The 23,954-nt window shown below is 40.0% G+C and overlaps 1 protein-coding gene across 1 annotated transcript in view; it reads left to right on the top strand.

The window, feature by feature from the left end:
• Positions 1-23,954, top strand: part of plxdc2b (plexin domain containing 2b) — a 116,513-nt gene that overhangs the window by 81,846 nt on the left and 10,713 nt on the right. Inside the window, exons 8-12 of the mRNA XM_022208282.2 lie at positions 2,350-2,445; positions 2,607-2,688; positions 12,718-12,778; positions 12,992-13,145; positions 20,448-20,486. Coding sequence (XP_022063974.1) covers positions 2,350-2,445; positions 2,607-2,688; positions 12,718-12,778; positions 12,992-13,145; positions 20,448-20,486 — 432 coding nt within the window. The remainder of the gene's footprint in view (positions 1-2,349; positions 2,446-2,606; positions 2,689-12,717; positions 12,779-12,991; positions 13,146-20,447; positions 20,487-23,954) is intronic.

The following is a 23,954-nucleotide window of genomic DNA, read 5'->3' as shown; positions in this document are numbered from 1 at the left end:
GGCTTTTCGTACCTTTTTGTCTCTGTCTGGATTAATAGTCTTGATTTGCAGCAGGATGATGTCAAGACTGGAGCTGCTACTTATCTACACTATACAGTTATAACTAATTAATGCTCAGCAAAATTGTCATTCATCTAAACACAAGAAAAAACACTGTAGTTAAATATAGCGAGTGTAATCATGAGGTTAAAGAAGTCAGTGTTGTATGAAGAGAGGATGTTGGTATTATTTCTATGTGTTTTTTTTATCTCGGCATCTTGACATCACAATTTTTTATGCTTTGGATGAATCAGCAATCAGCTGCTGCCTTTTATTTTGTTTTTATCAAAGAAAAAGTGCACTCAACTGTGTTTTTTTAACATTATATTTTAAGAAGTAAGAGTGACACTTTATATCATCTTGTCTGGATGTTTGAAGTTGACCCTTTTGTAGTAATTGTATGGCGCACTTCTGCAAATCTGCCTTCGCTAAGTACTTTTGTTTACTTACTTTGTGGCTGGGCTGAGTCTATAATTGATCAGATTCGCAGCTTCTTTCCACCTACCAGAGGTTGGCGGGACGATACAGTCTGCCCACACATCAGCTGCCTCAGGCTGGAGATCTGACCTTCCTCTGGCCCCCACCGTGTCATTAGGCACCTGATAATCCCTTAGCTAGAGGCAAGAGGAAGTCAGTCACCAGGGGAGCAGACGAGGGAGAGGAAGAGTGGTCTCATTCTCAGGTTGAGCTGAGCTGGCTCACGTTTGTTGCTTTGATCAGTTGTCCTTTGTGTAATCAAACCAAGCAGGTCTGCAGGGTACCAACGTTCTATCACATGAGGACGCTGTAGCCGGAGCAGTCAACAGTTCCCAGACCAGAAATCAATCAACCAAGTGCAAAGAGGAACGTCGTACTGAGAAACTGTTGTAATTTTTCCAATGGAGAGGAACTGGTGTAAAAGTTAAAGGAGCTTTGTGGAGCTACGGCAGCAGCAAAGTCATCAAAGTGACTTAATCCAAAGGGGCACATAGGAGACGAGGATTTCTGATGTAGTAAAAATCTGTAGCAGATTTAACTGTGTACTGAGGCATCACTGGTCCCTGTGTTTATTTGTTCTACTTTCTTTTCTACTTTCTTTGGGTTTCTTTTCCTTCTCTGTCTCATGTCCTTTCAACTGCAGCTCAAGCCCACAGCACGATTAACTCTGTGATAATGTTGTGTTGAGTTGCAGAGCTGTGGTAATGTTGTAGAAATGCAAAAACGGATTTTAAGTAGCATTACAGAAATGCGTTTTACATGTTTGAAAACACATTTATTCAATGAGTTACATAAGAGGATTCATAGCAGTGATATCTGTATGCTAAATATAAAACTACATGGTTTGCTCAAATTTGCAAAAGTTTTTAAGCACTGTGTTTTTACATGTAAATCAGTCGGCTTTAGAGATGCTAGCAGGCAGATTTTGTGACCGTCAGACCAAGTGAGGCTCCCTGTTTGACACTGTTTCCAGTCTTTATGCTAAGCTAAATTGACTGGAATGAGAGTGGTATCGATCTTCTCTTTCTATTACAGGAATACACTTTTTCCCAAAATGTCAAACCACTGCTTTAACCTTAAAAGAGTTTTACTGATTGGAAATATTACATGCTGAGCTGCTTGCTGCATACATTACACAGACATAGTTGGGTGTATTGAATTTCAATTTTGTAGCTCATTGATCAAGCAAATACAAATCAAAGATGTCATATGTTCACCAATGTCACGATGCATTCTGCAGATTTCGTGATGGAACGCCTGCATAGAAAGTTGCAAAAAAATCCAATTAAGGTTTAAAATAATCACCATATTAACACCAATGAGGCGTTTTTATTAGATCTGTTAAGTTGTTCAGTGATACTCTTTGAGATGTTTCCTAATAATATATTTCATCCTGGTCTTTCTTTCCATTTCCACTGATGGCAGTGAAGATGCATGGCCAGCATAAGCAAGCAACCCATTTTACACTTGCCCATATGAGTTATATGGGGCCACAATGCAATGAGAGTCAATGATGTATCTAATCAATCGCTCCATCTTACCCCGGCTGATGACTTGCTGTTACAGATGACTGGGAAGGCAGCCTTTCAACAGTGTCTGATTGATATCGGGTCCTGGGGGAAATTGCTACCGTCCATTGCCAAGTCGTGGTCTGACACTTTGGGCACAAAGAGAGCGGAGAAATAAAGTGCTGTGGTAGCATCCCATATGACCTGATTCTTCCCTCTTTCTTCGGGGACCACTTGTCCCAGTTTTTATCTCAGGGTGGAAGATTTGTGGTGGTGTCTTCGCTCTTCTCACTCTGTCTGCTTTTTTTTCTCCCCCAAAATATAGATGTGAGGCGGAGGACGATCTACGAGTACCACCGCGTGGAGCTGACGAAGACGAAGATCACCAATTCTACAGCTGTGGAAATGATGCCTTTGCCAAGTAAAAAGAATTTATTGTAACTGCTTTTGGCTCAGTCAGTTGAAGCTTCTGAATGGATGCCTTATCAATATAAGGCGTGTGGACCTTTTCCTTGGCTGTGTGTCTAATAGGCTATTGATTGTGTAAATTGTTTGACCTCTTTTGACCTTTCTTCTCTGCAGCCTGTCTCCAGTTCACCAGCTGTAGCGCCTGCATCTCCTCACAGATCAACTTCAACTGTAGCTGGTGCCATCGGCTCAACAGGTTGGACTTAAATACATCTTTACACACATTATCTCTTATGTGTTTGGAGATGGAGAGGATTTTCATGCTTTTATTTCTTGCTGTTGTGGTTTCTCTTTTACTCCGCTTAGCAAAAATGCAAATGCGCCAGAGAGCTGCTTCAAATCACCAGATCTTTAAAGATGTTTCACTTACTGTCCTTTCTGATCTCTTTACACTGGCTCAACATCAAGCACAGAATTAATTTCGAGATTCTACTGATCTCTTTCAGAGCCCTGCATGGTCAGTGACCTTTCTACATTAGAGATGCACTGCAGTGTTATGTTCTTTAAGTCTTTAGATCAGGTTTTACTGTGATTTTTCTTATTTCATACTCAGAATTAAAGGAAATTGTGTCTTTAACTGTGGCCCATAAACAGCAACTCTCTCCCGTAAACTAAAAATCTGTGGGCACAGTGGATACACTTCATGACCTTAGAGTGGTGTTATTTTTATTAAACCTCCATGCCTGCAGTATCTGTGGCCAGAGGAATTATGTTTTCAGGTTGTCGATCCATTCTCGTGAGCGTGATGTATCAGGGACACTTTGGTGGTCGAAGACAGTAAAAGGTCACATCTCTCAAGAAGTCATGCAGCAATTATGACAACATTCATCACAAATTTCTATTAGGTTGAAATGATGAAACGTCAAAGGTCAGCTTCACCTTGACATCTTATTTCTCTGTCAAAATCCTTCATTGTCCATTATTCATTGTCATAACCAACGAACAGTAACGATTAGAGACTGTGACCATACTTCACATTTGATTGGATTCTGAATTGGAGCCACTTATTTTGAGAATCCACCCTAAAACTGTGGTGATTATGGCGATCTGTGTGCAGCAACATCCGTACTCTATACACAAACTGCAAATGAGTTACTGGAATACCACGTTGGGATAGTGGTGACTCTAGCTACACCCTCCGATCAGCCACTTCATTAAAACCACTGACAGGTGATCTGAATAACATTGATTATCTCATTACAGTGGCACCTGTCAAGGACTGAGATATATTAGACAGCAAGTGAACAGTTGATTCTTGAAGTTGATGAAATGGAAGCTGGAAAAATGGGCAACATGAAGATGACTGAGGGTGACTTTGACAAGAAGCAAATGATGGCTAGCCCTTTAAGGTCTGGGCAATTTCCGCCCGAAATTTCTACTGAGATTTACAGAAAGTAAATTGAATGCTGTTCTTGAACTGTTTGGAGTACATGCATGGTTGGGGTCTCATTTGAAAGCTGACAACCTGAATTTTCACCCAGTGCAGTCAGAATTACTCTAGGTGCTACTGGCACAGAGTATTTCATGTTGGCACACACTGAATTAGGATGAATTTTTTTCTCGCCTACATTTTTTCCCTAATAAAACACCTGAAAATCAGTGTGGCAGCACTGTAAGAGCTTGAAAACACAATATTGCAAAAGCCTGGGGTCTTACATAGTTCAGGTCAAAATTTCAGAGCAATACTACAAGAAATGAGTGTTTCACACATGTATTTGTACTGATATGCTCCGCCCCTGTCAATGTTGGATACACTCTTTATACACTGTGCACACTCTCTACAGAATGGTATAAATTCATTTTCACTTAATTTTCACTTCATTTTCATTCCAAAAACTCATAAAGAACTCAAAAAATCACTTCAGATAGGCTTCAGTGTCGATCACACACACAGATTGAGAGGAATACAGAGAAACAGCAGGTGGAGCCCGGAGCTCACGAATGAAATATCATATAAAGCCGCTGGCAGAGGCGGGATTTATAGTCAAGCCATTCAGCAAGCTCATTGGCTACCAGGCCTGTCAATCTAACGGTTCCTCCGGCGTGATTTGCTGAGAAACAAGTCAATCAAGTGATGTAATCGATATCTGTCAGACTCGGCCATGGTTGGCTAAATCGCCGAAGTAGGCGGAAACGAGTCACCTGATTGGTTGAAGTTCGGTTTGAAACGGAGGAGAAGTCTCCAGTATCCATTTTGAATCGCGAACAAAGGGAATTCGACCGTGTATGATAAAGTTATAATAGAAAGATGCAGTGAATATGAAACGCACAGCGCCACCACGCGCCGCGTGCACGCGCACGGAGCCGATCGTTTTCTGGATTTTTTACCTATTTCGAGACATGTTGGATTGTTTCCTCTGGATGGCTAAGCTTGGGTTCTGGCCGGTTTTTGTGGATTATCTTCTTTTATGACCAGAAACGAGCGTCCAAACTGCGTCGACAGGTGAGCTGTGCACGTTTACATGACTTGTTGTTTGTTGGATAAATGTGTTTATATTACCCGCTGTGGTAATCACATCTGAAAGTGGTTTATACCGGTGGATTCATGAGAATCTCAGCTTTCTATGTGTGTATAGTGTTTGTATAATCGTGTTTGCAGTGTCCTTCTATTTAAAAAAAAAAAAGCGTATACCGATAAAAAAAACGGCCCGCCCGCGGGCCGCCGTACTTTAACGAGCTAGACAACTGGGTCAGAGCATCTTCAAAACAGGAAGTGTTGGGGTGTTCCCAGTATGTAGTGGTTACCAAAAGTGGTCCAAAGAAGGACAATCGGTGAATCGAGACAGGATCATGAGCGCCCAAAGCTCATTGATATGCAAGAGAAGGCTGGTCAATGCGGTCCAATTCCACAGACGAGCTACTAGAACACGGACTGAAAACTTTAATACTAGCAAGACTGAAAGGTGTCGTCACAGCTTGCTACATATGAGGTTGTTTGGCAGCAGACCGGTCAGGATGTCCATGTTTCTTACAATAGGTGTTTGAACATCAGATGTAAACCATGGGGCAATGGTAGAAGACAGCCTGATCTGATAAATCGCGGTATCTTGATTACACCGTGCGAGTGTTCGTCCTTTATTACTGGAAGAGATGTTGGTCGGGTGCTATGAAAAGAAGGCAAGCTGGCGGAGACAGTTCAGTGCCCTTCTGATAAACCTTGGGTCCTGGCATTAATGAGGAGGCTACTTTTAAACATATCACCTACCTCAACATGGCTTCAGACCACATTTAGCCCTTGATGGCAGCGGTGTTACTTGATTGCAGTGGCCTCTTTGAGTAGGATGATGCTCCCTGCTACACTACAGAACTTGATCCAGACTGGTTAGAGGAACATGACAAAGAGTTCAAGGTGTTGATGTACCCTCCAACTTCTCCAGATGTGAATTTGATAGAATGTCTGTGGGATGTGCTGGAAAAACAACCCAATCCATGAAGACTTCACCTCACAACGTCCAGGATCTTGGTGACATCTTGGTGCCTGATGCAGCAAGGCACCTTAGAGGTCTTTGGACTTAAGGTCTCAACGGGTCAGGGTTGTTTTTAGGGGAAAAAAGTGGGACCTATGCAGTATTAGGCAGGCGCTTTAAATGTTCTGGCAAATGAGAAGACATACAAACACATAACAAGATTTGTAGTTGATGTCTTTTTGTTGTCGTTTGTCTGTGAGCTTCATTATGCAAAAACTGCCTGGCTGAATTTCAGGAGACTTGATGGCCAAAAAGGAAGAGCCCATTAAAAGCTGGCACAGCTTCAGATCATTTCCTTAATCATAAAAATTGCGAGATAGGGCACTGACCTTGGCGGAGGATGTGCTCTCTGAGTGCCCTTCTAGTTTTATACTGTGTCTTTATTTGCCTCGTCTTTCTTGTATCTTTTGCTGTGAAGTCCTTTGTGACATCTGATCTATAAAGATGCTGCCACCAAGTGTTCCCAAAGCAGTTCTTGTGCCTAAACCCAACAAAATCTCTATCAAGTCATTATTACATCATAAAACATTTGTATTTTTAATTAGCAAATTGAATCACATCATGAAATTAAATAGTGTGTTGGTCTAGAGGGCAGACATGTTGGGAAAATAAGATAAAAAACATCAGTTACTTTGCAAAGGTTGAGTATCTGGTTATGATTCTTATATATAGTACATATATTATGATAATTTGGGGGTAAAATTAGGTTTTAAATTGATCTTTTACCATCACAATATAGTTCTATATTCTATACAGTATAGCTGCACCATTTCGATGACAGTGTCTTATTCTGACATTCATTCAACTCACACCTGTTCTGTCAACCTCTGCTCCACTTTTTATCTCACCCTTCCTGTCTCCCTGCACTTCAAACAAAAGTAAATATTTGAGCTGCTAAAGAAGTGTTAGCGTTCCTCCCCAGAATTTCCTGACAGCTGAAATGTGAGCTGCGGTGGGTTTTGTTTTGTCGGATAGAAAAGTTAAGAAGACAGAGGGGAAGAACAAATAATGGAGCAATAGTAGATGATCCGTATGACTTCAGAAAGTTTCAACTTGCATGTCAATAGGTGTTTACTGTCCTGATAAATGCCTTCCCTGAATTTGCTGAAATTGCTGTCAGTGTTTGTAACTCAGACCCCTGGAGCCACCTTCACTTCTCTTTGGTATGCCGCTGCATTTAGAATGCCATATGCATCAATTATTAATCTGCCACTCTTTTATTTTGGACTCATCATTTATTCTGAGTAATGTGTTTGACGGCAGAAATGTGCTGCACTTCTGCTCTGTCTACTGAGATTTGTTATTTAGGACTTACAAGGGTTTTACATTTGACTTTGTCTCTGCTTTGCATCCTAAATTTTCTTGCCTTTGACAGAGAAAAACTAATTTACAGTTCAGTGACATGAAAAAGTGTTGTGGAGAGCTACTGTACGCCTCTGGCACTGATCTCATTAAGCCGTATTTTAATTAGTTTTCTGACTGTTAATATCTGACTGTTCAGCCTCACTTTGCCGTCAGTATCTTTCAGCGACTTCCTTTGAAAAAGGCAAACATGCTTTAAACACGCACTAATTAAAAACCATGGTGGCCTCGCTGGCTCCAGGGTTAATGAAAGGCACTGACATTTTAAGAGAACAACCCTAATGAACTTCTCCCACAATGAAGTGCTGGGAAGGTGAGACAAGAGCACCTCTTTCATGCTAAGTCACAAGTAGAATCACTTTGCTGTGGCTGATGTTTGGGTCCGCTACTGAAGAAGGTGAAGAAAACGTGTCACAGCATCTGAATGTTGATGTGCATGGACGAAGTTCAGGGATTTGTTTACCCAAAAAAACACAGCTGGTGAGCACCACAAATGGCTGTTAAGGAGGCCAACACTGAATTTTAATTTGTTACTCCCACAACAACATGTTGTCGGCTAGTTTGTAGATAGGAAGTGGCACACAGGCACCAGTCTGTTTTGTTAAGTGAAGTGTTTGTGTATGTTTTACAAAATGTGCTAAAGTAACAAGAGTTAAAGTAATAATATGTCTCTGATGAATTAATGCATGAGCAGCATGTTTGTTGTGGGTGTTCAGAGTTTTAGGGAATTAATTCCTCACAACATCAGTCTTATGAGGACATTTTTCTCTATAAGTGACTTCTAAAAACCAGGGCCAAGCTCAGCAGCCGCTTCGGGCAGCATGAGTTGAAGGGGACCCAGGAAGCAGAAACAGTCTGTTCTTGACATCCAACGTGCACCTTAAATTGTTAAAATGATACCGCTCTTTCTGCACTAAACTGCACTTCCTGAGAAGAGACTACAGACAGACTGTAGAAAGACAACCTGACTGTCATATAACCTGCTCACTGCTGGGACCGCACGGCTCAAACTCTTGTAAGGATATCACAAGACTGACAGGATTACTTATGCTCCATGCAAACTTTATGATATGATCCACACTGAGATAATAGTGCATGTCTCTTCAGCTAGAATCAAAGATACTGCACCTGTTAGTTTAACAAAAGAAAATATAATTAAAAACAATCATCTGTGCCCAGAAATTCAAATATCCGGGTATTTCCATACATGTAGCGTATCAGCTAACCATCCAGATGTTGCTGTTGGAAGGTCAGCTGTCAGAATCACCCCATTCTGCTTCTTAAACAACTGAAAGCTCTGTGAGCGAGTGGCCTGCTGAGCCAGAAAATATTTAATTTTATATTAACAGTGGTAGGTTTGGTTTCAGTCAGCAGCATGGAACTTACATTGAAAATGTCAGTATTTTGTTGACATTCATTTAAACTCCATCCTGAACCCTGAAGATATCTTAAAGAAACATAACGTGATATTTTCTGAATCATGAGCTCTTCAGCTGTTAAAAAAACATAAATTTCTCTCCTAATGTTCTCTGAAGTGTGCGCCGTAGGAGGTACAATGAAAGAAAATAAAAGGAATTTGGAAAAATGATGGATTATAAAATAGTTATTAGTGACAGTCTCATATTAATAACAGCTGCTCCTCTTTGGAGAAGAGAAACTGTCTGTAATGTGGAGGCATCAGAGATACTCCCACACAGTTAAACCTGTATAATGTCAAAGCTATGCAGCATTATGAATAATCAGGTCATATTCTCCTATTATAGCCTGGGCATTAATAAAAGAAACAAGTATATTACATTATAGGAACCAATGAGCATGTAAAGACACAGAATATGAAGGTGGCAGGACACAGAGCAGACACTGAGTGAAGCTGAATAAAGGAAACTGAAGTAATAAAGCATTATAAGATTAAAAGGATTCCCTCAGGGGCACCAAAATGTGCAGAAAAGCCTTTTTTTTGCAGCATAGTAAGATCAGTTCAACCTGTTTTTATTTCAAACCAACTTAATTATTCAATAAATGTTCCAGTAATTCCTCTCTGCATGTCGAAACAAGAAAGAACGAGGCAGGTTGTTCCATTAGCAATGAGAGTTAGTTTGTTTGAAAACAGTTATTCTACTACTTTAGCAGATAATTTTCACTTATAGTAAGAGAATAAAACCTGAAGGGCTCAATTAAAGCCAAAACAGATTTGATAAAAGGCAGATTCGGTTGATTTGTGGCCCCCGAGTGTCATTTATTCGAGCAGCTACTTTGTAATAGAACCTGGTGGATCTGTTTAGAGTGCAGCCAAACAGACTCACATTGTTTTAATAAAGAAAATTACTCCATCTGCAATCTGAATTCATGCCGCACACGGCCACAGAACAGCAGGACGCGGCAAAGTTGGGAGTACAGCTCAGATTTTGCTGCAGGCAAGAGGACAATAAACAGTGAAGCCGATCAATAAGATAAAATTCCTCTGGCTTAAATGCACACACATGCCTGCTGCCTTTCAAATCTGAATCTACATTAACTATAAAACTACTGTACAGAGAGATAAATGCTGAAGAAATACACCGAGTGGCTTTTTTAAGGTTTGGTTTAATAGAAATCGTAAGGATTATGAGTACATTTCTTGTGTAAATGCACCACATCACTCTTCACCATGTAAAGAATGCCTACAAATCTTCCATGAACGAGTGGGAATGGAGCCCAATAATACAAATCTATCCATCCTGCTGCGACTGTTGAAATGCTGAAGAGAAATATTCTCCCTCGTGGGTTCATTTATATTCAAATGAAGCACCTCGGCCCATTTCTAATTAAAAGCACCGTGGCTCACTGCGCTAGATGGCAACTAGCTGAGATGGATGCCATTGAGGAGAAACAAAACGCGAGCTCCCTACAGGGACAGGTTGGTCCGGACCTGCTCGGTAATATCGCGTCTCATTCTGCTTCCTCCGCTGCCCTCTCGGGAGGCGAAAGCAGTCGGGGAAAAATGAGGGATTAAGCTGAGGAATCTGTCTCGCCTGATTGAACAGATGGACCGAATTTTTTTTTTTGGAAGACGAGGGGGGTGAAAGGAACGGGATGATTAGAGAGGTAGAAAGATGAAAATGGACTCCTTCACAGAAAGCCATTACCATAACAATATGTTCAGGAGAGAAATGGGGCCTGCTGGGGAAGACACTACTGGACGCTTATTGTCCTGGAAGCACAAAGCGCAGACATCACCGCTGCGTTCGGTCGTAGTTGATCATAGTTTTCTGTTTGTGTGCGTTTTCCTTGTAGATCACAGTGTGAGTTTGTTTAGATCCTAAGAAAGAGAGGCAAATTACCAGCGGACGAGTTATAAATTTGATCCATTTAGCAGCGAGGATTAGTAGCTGTCGCCTCGATTACTGTCTGCCGTTTGAGGCTATTAAAAGTCTTGGACCCCGATGCACAGTTGACTCAGCAGCAACCTCATCCGAAGGCCCCATGACCCCTTGAACTTCCCCCCCTGGCAGATCCAACATTTTCATACTGTACAAAGCCGCTCCCTCCTTACGCTCCTTGAATCCAGAACCTCAGAGGGTGGCAGCGAGTGGGAGGTGCACGTGTTTGCCTCCCAGCTTGATTCAGAGCAGAAATGTATTACTGAGAGAAGTTCAGATTACACCACAAATCCGCTAAAGGGGCGCTTCACTAGTTTGCAAAAATCAACATCGGTGTACTCATCACTATAAGGAGTGATACTCAACTTAGAGAGTAGCTGGTTATGTCCTTGTGACTCTGGACAAGCTTTCTGCAGTTTGAGAAATCGCACCATTATGCCACATACTGGTGTCCTATTTGTTATAACGCCTACTAGTAAAAGAGCATCTTCGGTTTGATTCCTGCCAAGGACATTTGTTGCATTTCATTCCTGAAGGCCTTTTGCCCAGAAGCTGCTTTAGAAATAGTAGCCCAGCTTTGTAAATTAATTATAAATGACTTGTGTTGAGACTGAAAGACTTCAGGCAAACACAGTCTAAGCAAAAGATGATATCTGCTGGATCTGTCCAACATAATGGATTAAAAGTTTTACTTTTGACCAATAATTTACATGCTAATGGCTGTAGACATGGCAATATCATTGTTTTTGCACCAGTTTTAGTCAGATTGAAGTATCTCAACCACTAGAGCTGCAACAGGAAGTGGATTAATTTGTTATTTGATGGGCTGAAAGTTACTCTTGTTCTCTTTTTAATCATTTCATTGTTCCCATCTTTGCAAATGTGAGGATTTGCTGCTTGTATCTTCATTAAGTCTCACAAATCCAAAACCTGCCACTGTTTGAAATGTATGTGATATTCTTTAAAAAAAAAAATCCCCAAAATGTCACCATTTATCAGAGCCAGAAAATGCACAAACAGAAATATTTGTTGGATTTTCAGCTTTCTGACAGTCCCTGACTACATCATGTGGTGTCCCTTTTGATATTGAAAAAAAAATCTGAGCTTAAAATCCTTCATATTTTATCCAAAAAATAATTAATTTTAAAAAATCCCCCAAAATTAACTGACTTCTCTGATAAGTTTCTATTTTTAAAAAAATTAAATCCTATGCTCTTTAGCACAACTGTCGAGCTGTGACTACTTGACTGTGACTGAGAGTTTTCAGCTGAACTGCAGGCAGTGTTTACACAGAGCAGAATATTATAATGAATTTAAAACATAAGTTGTCAATTATCTACAGTTTTCAGAGCCAGTGTTTTTTCCCTACTTGTGGACACTTGGAAAAATGTTGTACATGCTGATAATTTTATTTTTCAATTTTTGTAAAATGAATAATTTCGGAAATTAAAAATGTAGTTTATTTTTTATGATTTATTCCAACATAGCTTTGTTGTTCTGCACAAAAGACGTTTCTGAGTTCTGTCTCCTTCTAGCCATGGCTGTGCTGTTTCCATAGAGGTGCAGGACTTTATATTGCAGTGAGAAATGAGTGGACAATGAGTGAAAATGTGAATTTGAAGGTGTCACCTGGAGTTGAATGGACTGAAAGTGATTAGACACTGAATTATTTGATTTGTTGCAGCTGTCACAAACTGACAGATGTACTGACGTGACATTTTGGAAGGACGTTCGTGATTAATCCTAATTACCTCGTGGTGCTTTTCCTCTTGTGCCACCATGAGATTGACATTTTTGTTATTAAGTGAAGCCTCTTGACTAAAACAGATGGAATGATTGCCGTGTAATTTGATGCAGACATTCCTGCTTGTCTCTGAACTGTGGGAACTTTGGTAATTGCTTAACTTTTAATTGTGTCTCACAGACCGCAAACACTGCAGTGGACTGTAATCTGTAACTCTCCTATCTGGAAGTGCAATCCTGAACTAGTTTATTTGACTTATGGGTGTGACTCACAGTTATTTCCTCTGCCCTCAGATGTTCCAGTGGCTTTGACCGCCATCGCCAGGACTGGGTGGACAACAGCTGCCCAGATGAGGTGAGATTTGAAGCTGTCACGACTTAATCATGCCTGTAGGTTTGTCAGATGTTTCAATATCCTGCTTGCTAATGGTGAAATACAAGTGTGTGTATTCGTGTTTGTGGAGCTGGCCATATAATGCAAGGAAAACCCTCTTTTATCCCCCCATGAGCCTTTTTGTACCAGTTCAGATTCACACACAAGCATGGCATATAATTTCTCATCTTTCAGACTAAGGACAAGATGTGTGACATCGTCGACACCACCTACCTGTACCCCTTCACCACCACGATTGTTGCCAAGACGACATCCAAAAGCAAAGAGCCCACTGCCGGCAAGGAGACGCCCTCCACCTCCCACCCTCCCACCAGCGTCCCCACCGAAGGTAAGGAGCAAAACAAAACTGGATCAAGGCCACGGTGCGCATTGTGTCGGAGCCCACAGCTTCCCTTCAAGAAGTGATGAATGCTCTGCGCTGGCAACACGTTAAATGAAGTGCATTTACTGGAACTGTTCTTTATTAGTATTGATGCGTTTCGTCATTTACAACATGCACAAGACACTTCTCTCATTTGGAGAATGCATAAATATGTGCTGTGGCTCTCCTCTTAAACTGAAAAGCAAATGAAATCCAGATGGCAGCCAGTGGAGCAAAGCGCAGCAGCTGTGTTTGTACCAACTTTTAAACAATGCAGATTGAATCGGGACAAATCTCACCAGTCCAAAATAGATGCAGCCACACAAACCTGTGATTACTGACCCGTCGTCTGTCTTCTGTTTCTTCAAAGAACTCTCACACTCTTGTCCTTTTTTAATCATTTTCAGTCTACTCATGGCACATTAACTTTTAGTACGTGACTGTTGAGGCCAATTTTCATTTCTGAAGGCTAAATATTTAATATTAAATCAGGCTTAGAGCTGGCTTTTGTCACAGTAAGTTGAAAGCGACTTTACAATCATTTTAGAGTTTAGTGAAATTGCCTCAATCTGATCCAGATATTGAGGCTTTCTGAAGGCCGCTCCTCTTTATTACCTGTACTTTCTCTCTTGCAAGGTCTCATTTTATATTTGAGGGCTCTCTCTAGTCGGATCTTGTGACAGCGTGGCTTGCGGTGGAGGAGGGCAAAAAAAGAAATCAGATTTTGATCAAACAGACGAGTCTGAGAAAGGAAATTTTCTCAAGTTGTGCTGAATGTTTCCCATAAAGTGGTTGGTGGAACCGTGTGTATAATATTTGCTCAGTTAGACATGAGTGGTGTGTTTTCCTGCAAGGTGGGAAAGAATATGAATGTGATTTGCCAGCATCCCATAAAAACAACAACAAGAAAAAAAACAATAGAACAATGATATTGAGTTTCCAGTAATAATAAACTCTACAGTTAAAGACCAATGATAACTGTCCACATGAAGTACAACACAGCGCTAGTAAACATACGCAAAGTACACAACAGTTGTTTTATTGGCCACACATTAGCCTCAGACAATAAGTTTGATGGCTAGCCTGCGGGAAAAACTAATCACAAATCAACAGTCACAGAACAGCTTTAAAAAAGTTTGAGTGCACATTTTAGTACCCACAAATACTGTCATAACAAGGTCTTCTGAGGAGGAGATATAAAGATGGTGATGTACATTTAGGGAACACTGTTCAGTCGTAGCATTAGCTGAGAGTCTGCATGTGAGGCACTTTTAGATTCACAAAACAACTGTCCCCGTCTAAACTGCATGAGTCTCTGCATGCACATCAGCTATGTCGTGCCCTCGAGTACATTCCCAGCCTGTGGAAAATACTGATAAAACATCACATATTACTTTTATTGTAAAGATTGCTGCCAGAACATCAATATTCCAAATGGAAATGTGAAAACAAGCAAGAAACTCATTCAGTTCTGTGACATTTGGAGCACATTTTCAGCAAACCAAAACAGTTAGAAGTCAAAAATACTAATAAAAAATTACCACTGCTTATAATATAGGAAAAAAAGAGCAACTTTTTATCAACTTTAAGTCCCAGATCATCCTTAGGAAAACAAAGAAGTCAAATGTACAAAATATTGTCCACAACTTTACTTGTGCTTACAATTATTGATGTTCCCTGTTTTACAAAAAATTGCAATGCACATGGGAACAGACATAAAATGTTATGTTTACAATGCTCACCTATATAAAAAGTTAGCATGGAGCCATGAATACATTTTGTATTGTTTCTTATTGTGGTGTAGACCTTCACCATTACCGGAAAAATCATTTAAAACACCGCAGTAAGCCACACTTTTGCATTAGTTGACATATTCCTTGATTACAATAAGCATAGGCATTGTAGTTTATTTTAAGTAAGTCCCACTTTCCTCATCCTGCTGCCATCAAAACTCACTACAGCACCAAATCTGTATTAATCCGCAGCAAAAAATAGTCCCAGCAAATAGCATTGACTACTCCTGTTAGAGTGATGTTTTCCAAAAACTACAGTGAATAGCCATTTTAGAAAAGTAATTAGATTTTAGGAAAAATTTATAAATATGTCCTTGAGGCCCTTTTTTGAAATTTTTTTCATTCGTAAAGAAAGGGGCAACTATTGAGGTAGCAAAGTACAGGGAGACAGAAAAACTTCAACACAGCATACCTGTATTTAAACACACACACAAAATATAACAAATACTATAATAAATAAGGATACATTTAAATATGCAAAGCACCATATGTACAAAATGTGCTATAATGTACCTTAAAGTGCAAACATTTTCATCTGCAAATCAAATCACCTAAATATATTCACATTTTCCGCCCTAAATATAACATTGATGACCAAAAATACTGAATAACAGCAGCCTTGACCTTAAAGATGCCAAGCAAACTCCTTTTTAAAGTAGTTAATTTTGCATTCTTGCACATGTTCTCCTAAAATCCTGATGAAAATAATCACTGAAAGTCTTTTAACTTTGACAGTAACAGGAGGTTTTTTCCCATCTGAAGTTTCTTTTCTTCCTCAAAGTTGTGTGAAAACAGCTAAGGTCGCCGAAGTCGTGCTCCTTTGATATTGCAGTGTAACGTACTGAGCACATGATTCAGTGCTTCGCAGCGGGAGACTACCCCAAACCATCCGGCAGCATAATCTCACAGTTATCTAATGCAAATCCTCACTGGAGGCAGCACACGCCAGTCTTTTGCTGATGGTAGGAAAACGACCAAGGTGTCCTCTAAAAGTTTGTTTACTTCTATTTCTTTACCAGTCGGTTGAATTTATTGTGCCAATTTTCACCTCATTTCCCTTTTATGGCCTTTGAGCAATTTATCTAAGTAAGCAGGCAGTTTGTCTTAATCATCTCCAGATGTGCTTGTGTTGAATCAGCGTAAAAGGGACCCACTCCAGTCATAGATTTCAGGTAACGTCATGTCACTATGTGTGTCATCATGTGAATAACAGCTATCAGTACTAAAAGCACACATGTTGTACTGTATGTAGGATGTTTTCTGGTGTGTTTCTACTTGTATGTAACGTCCTGGATGGACAATGAGCTAATGGACAACCAATCATTTCAGACATCCACTCCTATGTGGAACAAAATTTACTGCTTCCTTTAAAGAACATGAGAGATATGTGAAGGCCATAATGCAGCTTCAACTGTGTGTCTTAGTGGAGAATTCATAAAATCTATTTTAGAAAATACTCATTTCCAACCAAAAAGAAATAAAAATGTGTCTTTGACTTGGTTTATGTTGAAAAAAGCTTGTAGTATGCATTCATTTTAGCATAATATTAAAGTATAAGTGATGCTGGTGTTGCTAAATACTTCCTGGCATCCTCATCTTGTCTCCCAGGCACTCAAGCCCATTTGTCTCTTTAAAAACATGCCATAAATATAAAGTCTCACTTTTATAGAGGTTCAGTAATTTCCTAAAACAGCTGCTAATTGTAGTTTTTTTTAGCAAATTTTACTGAAACAACTGTAAAAAGTGCATTTTTCTTCTGGCCTGTTTTCAGCAGGAGGTTAAATCATGGTGGTGTATGTGGCACAGACTGTCTCAGATCTTTTATCAGCAAACTTGTCTGAGTTCAGATGAAGGATTTTCTGATGGTGTCTGACCTCACCATAGGGGACGTGGTGGGAGATGTTGGAATAAGGTCTTGAAAGGAACTATTTCAGCCAAAAGTTGTGGCTCAGGACTCGCTGCAAACGATCCATCTTAGAGGTTCCTCTGCAGGGACTTTTAGAAGGTCAAGGCTGTGACTTTGGCTGTTCTGATTTTAAAAAATACAGATGTTCATGCTCTTTTGGGTTGTTGTTCCTTAACAAATCTCTTGAAACTATCTGGTTTCTTGTTGCTGTTTCCTGATGTGTGTAGAATATTTTTCGGTCTGGCTTGCTTGATTTGATCTCAGGCTCCATTTTATTAAGCCTAAAAATGTTTTTCGAACAACTAAATCCTTAGAAAGGGCCCCGAAAGTTAGATTTTTCCAGGCTAAATTACCTGAAGTAGCCTCTCTGGTATTACAGGAGCGCCACATCTACACTGTTATTCCACTCTACTTAGATCTCCTCTATTGTTGAGAATTTTTAAGGCTTTAAGCGTTTGAATCTGGGTTATCCATTATTTCATTTTGACAAAAGGGCATTTACTTTCATTGCTAACCCAGGCAGAGGCCGACCTTTTCTCCGTCGCACCCTCCATTAATCATCTTGTGGGGGCTGAGTGTAAATGGACAGGCCATCGCAGCCGGGGGGCTCGGTGGGTCGCTGTGATGAGGATGGATGCAGTGAGTTCAGGGAGGAGTGTGAAAACTGTCCAGCTGTGAGGCAAAACACAACGAGTAGCCCTACAGATCAAACCAGGGCGTTGTGAGGGGACTAACAGAGCAGCCAAGGAATAAAATGTGTTGTCTCTGCGTGTGAGAGACGCTGTATCTGTGTGTATTAGTATCCAGGAGGTCAGGAGGTGCTGCCGTGGTATTTGCATTTGTTATAGCTGGGTGTCAGACACTCAGATCGGTTTCCCCGACTGTCTGTTTAGTTGCAGAGGTCGAAGGGGAAGGTTGGAGCCCAGGCTGGAGGCTCGTACATGTGCTGGTGACCTCCACCTGGACGAGACAGCGAAGCAAAGCAAAAGAGATGGATTAGAGAGGATGAATGTGTGTGTGGGCAGAGGTGTGTTTAGATGTGAGAGATGAGAACATGTTGTCTCTCACTCTGCTGGGATTCGACTGTATTTAAAAAGACTGACTCAGAGGAGCTTCGACTCTTCTAAAGATAAACTCAGGTGCAACATCTCTCCTTATCTGAACTGAATGTAGCAGTAATATGTTTTTAAGCCTTGATACCAACATGGTACGATGTGAGTGTCAGTCTACTGCTTTTAATCTGGAGCATCTTCATATTTTTCCGTCTCCTGTTGCATATACAACCTCCTCTGGTGAACATCTAATCTGACTACAAGACTCCCTGAAGTACTCCAACACCAAACAGTCATAACACATTTGAGGAAAAGAAAAACAGAGCAGAGTCTGTTATCTGCAGTCTATTTGTAGATTTATTTTACGCCGCACAGACTCAGAGCAGTCTATGTTCAAAAAGTACCGGCTTCAATGAGGTTTTTTCCTCGGCCCAACGTGCCTCATTGGTCTCCCCAAAGTTTCATTATCACCTGAGTCACACCTCATCTTTGCAGGCTTTCATTTACATTCAAACTCTGTCTTCGTGTTCGGTACACTGTGTGATGTGAATGTTGAGGCCTGCAGAAAGACTCTTAGCAATGAGACTCAGAAAGCTCACAGAACAGCCTTATCAAAGCTTCTTTCCAGAGACCATCTATTACAGGAGGCACATGTGGCATTTTTGTACATGCATATATCATCGGTTTTTACTCTCCAAAATAATTGCAATTGTTAAATTTTACTTGCTGTGATTGTATATTTCAGCATATCTAATAAATATATGCACACACAGTGAAAATGGACATATACTTGATTATTATTTCAACATTCCAGCAACTTTAAAGTCTTGTAGTGTGGCCGAATAACCTGCTAGGACAGAGTGTTCATTTATATTTCTCTATTTTTAAAAATCCTGAAAGCTTAAGACAAGCTTGGCAATGTGGTCCTTTAGTCGTATACAAAGATATGACGTTAAGACCAGGACCTGCTCAAAAGTTGGCACCATTTATGTTCATCTGAACTACTTTCCATTACATTAACAAACTATTAAAGAAATAAAAAGGGCTGCATTTGCCTCTTCATATTAGTTTGTTCAGTACATCATTTTTAAAAATAATTCAAGTACATGGTTTAGAACACTATGTAGCATGTTCATATGGCTTTGTTTTCTGTGTTAGAGGGCACATCATCCTAAAAATCAGCGGCCAGTTGAACATTTCTACCTTCGTACAACGTCTCCGAAATATGGATTCAGACAGCTGAGGTTTAATCTGAAGAAGCCAGTCGGTTAGGACTTTTCAAATCAATATTCTACGTCAGAATTAGTTTAAAGTTTGAACATGTATGGCTGAATTACTTCAGTATTGCATTAGTATAGTTTGGAGTATTTTCTATAGTGTTTGAGCAGAGTGGAGCCGTAGGTCATAGATGACTTCATAGATCTGCATATTCTAGAGAAATCAACTGTGTGCAGTCACATCTACGCCTCTTTAATACAAGGAGGGACGATTTTCATGTGAATAAACTTCTGAATATGTAACTTTGATACGCACAGATGAGTTTTTAAGGGTTTAATCAACAAGAGGCTTTAAACTCTTAACATCAACTTGACATTCATGTTGTCCTCCTGCTGTAGACAGAAACCATCTCAAAAGTGTGTGGCAAAAGGTTGAGAGGTGTTCAAATTTTTATGAGTTACTTTCCGTTTTTTGTTCTGTTTTTATCTGGACCTCTTTCCAATGCAAATACGAACCTTGTTTGAATAATTGAATTCCAGTCTTTAACACTTTGGGTTACTTTATCCAGAGTTTTATTACTGAAATTATTTGAGGTGCATGATGATCTTATTTTTAATATTTACATAAATTCATATGAGAATTTGCATGATTTCTGTTGACTTCCAGTACATATTCAATGAGCTAAACAGATAGTTTTTGTGAAATATAAACAGTATGCAGTAAATACTGACTTGGCGTTGCACCCTAGTGGCTTCTATTCCTCAAGCAGAGGTAACAATCCATATTCATGACCCTCCTCTGCTGCGGGATTGACTCGGGCTGAATTTCGTGCGGTCGCTCGCTGAACAATGTCTCTTTTAATGACTCATTTCAGACAATAAATTGCAGCTGCTTTTTGCTCTTTTTTTGGAAATTGAAATAGAAAATCCTTTTGAATTAAATTGTTCAGTGAAATAAATCTGGTGGTGTGTGCGCCATATTTGCATAATGTGAGTCCTATGGTGTGTGTAAATGTCTGCTACCCTTCGAGGAGAAGTGGGTCACGCTGCATTTCCATATTTCACGTGTATGGTTAACCCCAGACTGCTTTTATGTGTTGAATTATGGATGCTGAGCTATTATATTCAAAGCATGAATTTTTAATAAGATTTTAAGGAAAATGGTTCATTAATGAACTAGAGTTAATCTCATTTGGGACCTTCGGGGGGTTGTTTACATTGTCTGAGCTTCAAAAACAAACTACAAAGAGAAATATTGATTATTATGTCTGATGGTTCTTTCTTTCTTTGTCTTCTTACAGATGATACCAAGATCGCCCTGCATCTCAGAGACAACCAGGGTAGGTCTTTGTCTTTCACACTTTCATCCAACAGCTGTTGTTGATGCTCCCCGTTGTTTTCATGCCTCTGTTTGTTTCTCTCCTGGTTTGATTTTACTGCTGCAGCTATCGGTCCCTGAGTGCTTTTTATCTCTTTGATGGACGTATGGCTCAGTCAGCTGATAGACTTTATCCAGCAGCCGCCTGTAATGTTTAACTGTCCTCTGCAAGGTTTCAACGATCTATTATAGTGTCTGCACTGGTGTGAAGGGAAGCAGTGAAAAGTAGAAGCAGCTCATGCAAAGGTTAGAGCAAGATTTACTTGTATTTTATTTTCAAAAGGCAATCTGCCATGTTTATGATATTAGTTGAGTTTGTCGCATCTTCATTACTGCAAAGCAGTACAAAATGTAGCTGTAATTACAAATTAGTAATAGATAAGAGTGTTGTGGCCTTTTCAGCTAAACCACAGTGATAACATCTCTCTCAAATTTAGGGAGGCAAGTTTTAAATGTTTGCATGAACAGAAAAAGATTGTGTCTTGACAATCCAGCAAGAATCTCAAAAATGTAAACGATGGTGTGTACACTGGTTCCTGGAGGCAACACTTGTTGTCTTTCTGTGGTAAAGTTTCTTTTCAAAATTCAGCTTTTCTACATTTTTTTCTTTTAATCATTCGCTATTTATCAAGTTAAAAAGATAAGACTTGATGTTAACCTTAGACTGGGAAAACAGCGTGGCAACACAAAGTTCACTTGTCAGGAGCTTTTGACCACATCACATGATCTTCTACAGCAGTTAGAGTTGCCCAGTTGTTGTGGAATTGTAGAATAAATTAACTCTAAGATGAGCATATTGTGGTCAGATGGACAGAAATTTGAGCATCTATAATGACATGACCAGTGGTGATGAATCTATCTCCTGAGGAAGATCGTGTCATGCAATCGAAAGCTTGACAGCAGACAGTGAACGCACCATGTGTTAAGGTTGTTGCCAAAGGCCAGAAAGACTTTATACTTGTATTAGTGTATAGTATGTTTTTAAAGGTTCTACAGTGAGCATCTAAGGTGCTTTTAGTCTGACTCACTGGATGTAGACTTCAAGTATCAGTCTGCTATTTCCTTTGCACATTTCATGTGGCCTTCTCCTTCTGCTGTCTATTATCTATATGCAACCATTTTTAAAAACTCCTTTGTAAAGGGATACAATAACCTACACTATCTATCTATCTATCTATCTATCTATCTGTCTGTCTGTCTGTCTGTCTGTCTGTCTGTCTGTCTGTCTGTCTGTCTGTCTGTCTGTCTGTCTGTCTGTCTGTCTGTCTGTCTGTCTGTCTGTCTGTCTGTCTGTCTGTCTGTCTGTCTGTCTGTCTGTCTGTCTGTCTGTCTGTCTGTCTAAATCAAAATGGACTTTTGGAAAAAGATAACATGAAACATAACACATCAGTAATCAATTACTGTATTAAAACTACAGTATTCTTGACATCGGTAATATTATTTTATGAAAACAAGACCATTTTGAGAACAATGACAGCTACTGGCTGATATAACAGATTTTTCAGATTTTGTGCCAGTTTCACAAAGTATGTTACGATATCAAGGTATGGAGATAATGTCATGTTCAATGATGAAAAATGAACAGATTTATTCATTGTAATCATATAAACTCTCACCATTAGGCAAAACAGAATGCAGGTTTCAAGCTTCTAATTTAGCTTAAATTATTGTTTTTGAAGGTACAACATTCATCCCCTTCACTGCAGCAAACTTAAGCTGAAAACAAGAAGCTCCTCTCAGTGATGTAGCTTTATGGGATTTGGAGGAGGTAGTTAGCATAAATGATAGCGTACAGTGAGATTGGGTCTTTTTCACTGCGATTGCAACCAAGAATGTGAACTAATCTGACGGCTACTGCTGCTAGTTGAAAATCCAGCGTTCCTTTCAGTGCGCTTTATTTGCTAATATGTCCAAAACATCCGAGCTCTGAAATGACTTTGAACTAGATAGCCTCTCAAATGTTTCATTTCCTGCTTGAGAGGAATTGGAAATCCGTGGCTTCTGTCACACTTTCATTTCACAAACGCTGCATGTCTCCCATCACTCGAGCACTCTTACGCCGGCGCCTGGCGCTGTGATGATATCTCCCCACATTTTTTTCATGCATCAGACCCTTTTATCACCACATACCTGGCAATAATATTATTCAAGGTGAAAGGGAAATACACGGAGGGCATGGGGACACATAAAGCATGAAATAATGCTGGCTTTGTTGTTGTTCAAATCACAGATGATGCTTTGATTTTATGGATGTTATACCTGCTTGGCATTTATAAAGGTGTAATTAATCACACAGTGGATGATTCTGATTCATGTTGACGTGTCCTCTGACCTTGACTGCAGTATAAAATGCTGATTATAGCTCCACTAAGAGTTCAGATAAGACCATTCTCAGGAGTTACTTCCCAACAGCACCACTCCTGAGCACCTGTTTACAAAGAGACTGAATTATAGGTCTGCTCAGTTTGTTTTGTTAGTGTCCTGAAACCCATTAGCCAAGCGAGAGAACAGTTGTACACCTCTGTTACCACTGTGGCACTAATGTAAACCGAAAAAGAACAGTTTGGCTGGGTTTCCGCTGGTCTCATTTCTCCTCTCTCAAAAGCTCTAATGAGTTTTATTGCTGCCTAAGAGCTCTGCTCTCCATTAGCGCTCGCTCAGTCTCCTCAGGTTCTAGCAGCCATAAGGACAAAGCTAATGAGGAATGAATTCAATCTGCTGAAGACGTGCCACTTCGCTGTATCCCGGTCTCATTGTATTGTGTTACAATGATAAATATTGTCATTACGTTATTGTCGTAATTGTATGCTGAAGAATATTTCTAGCCACGCTGGCACCAGCGTCTGTCCACCACTTTGGTCCAGACTGACGCATCTCAACAACAGAACCTGTACCAGGACGCCAGTATGAGCTCTTTATGAGGTTAAAAAAAATGCCAGAAATGTACTGGCTCCAGCATTTAGTAAGTGAGAATTTGCTGTTTGACTCAAATGGGTTGGCTCCGCTCTTTGGGTTTTTCACTGTTGTTTGGACAAAACAAGCAAATTGAGGGGCAGTTGTTTTATAGACTTAACAAATAATTGATTTGTTGGAAAGAATGCTGTTTAATTACCACCTAAAAGCTCATTTCCATGTAGCAAAGTTACACATGTGGAGTTTTTTCACATGAAAATAATCCCTCCCCATCTTAAGCTGAATGACTCAACATCATTGCTTCCCCTAAGTTGTGCAATTTTTTTTCTTTTCACACTCCCTTCTCTACTCGCTGCAGCTTAAAGGGGAACTTCGGTTTTTTTCAACCTGGGGTCTGTTTTCATATGTAATTTCATACATTCAAACCGGTGTTTTGGCGTGAGCTATCGCGCGATTTCGGAACGAGATTTGCGTTCTAGCATCCTGAGATTTGGATACAGACCACAACAAAGAGCGA

The sequence above is a fragment of the Acanthochromis polyacanthus genome, chromosome 20 (assembly GCF_021347895.1).
Source record: "Acanthochromis polyacanthus isolate Apoly-LR-REF ecotype Palm Island chromosome 20, KAUST_Apoly_ChrSc, whole genome shotgun sequence".
Taxonomy (NCBI): Eukaryota; Metazoa; Chordata; class Actinopteri; family Pomacentridae; genus Acanthochromis; species Acanthochromis polyacanthus.
This window is presented reverse-complemented; position numbering and strand designations above follow the sequence as displayed.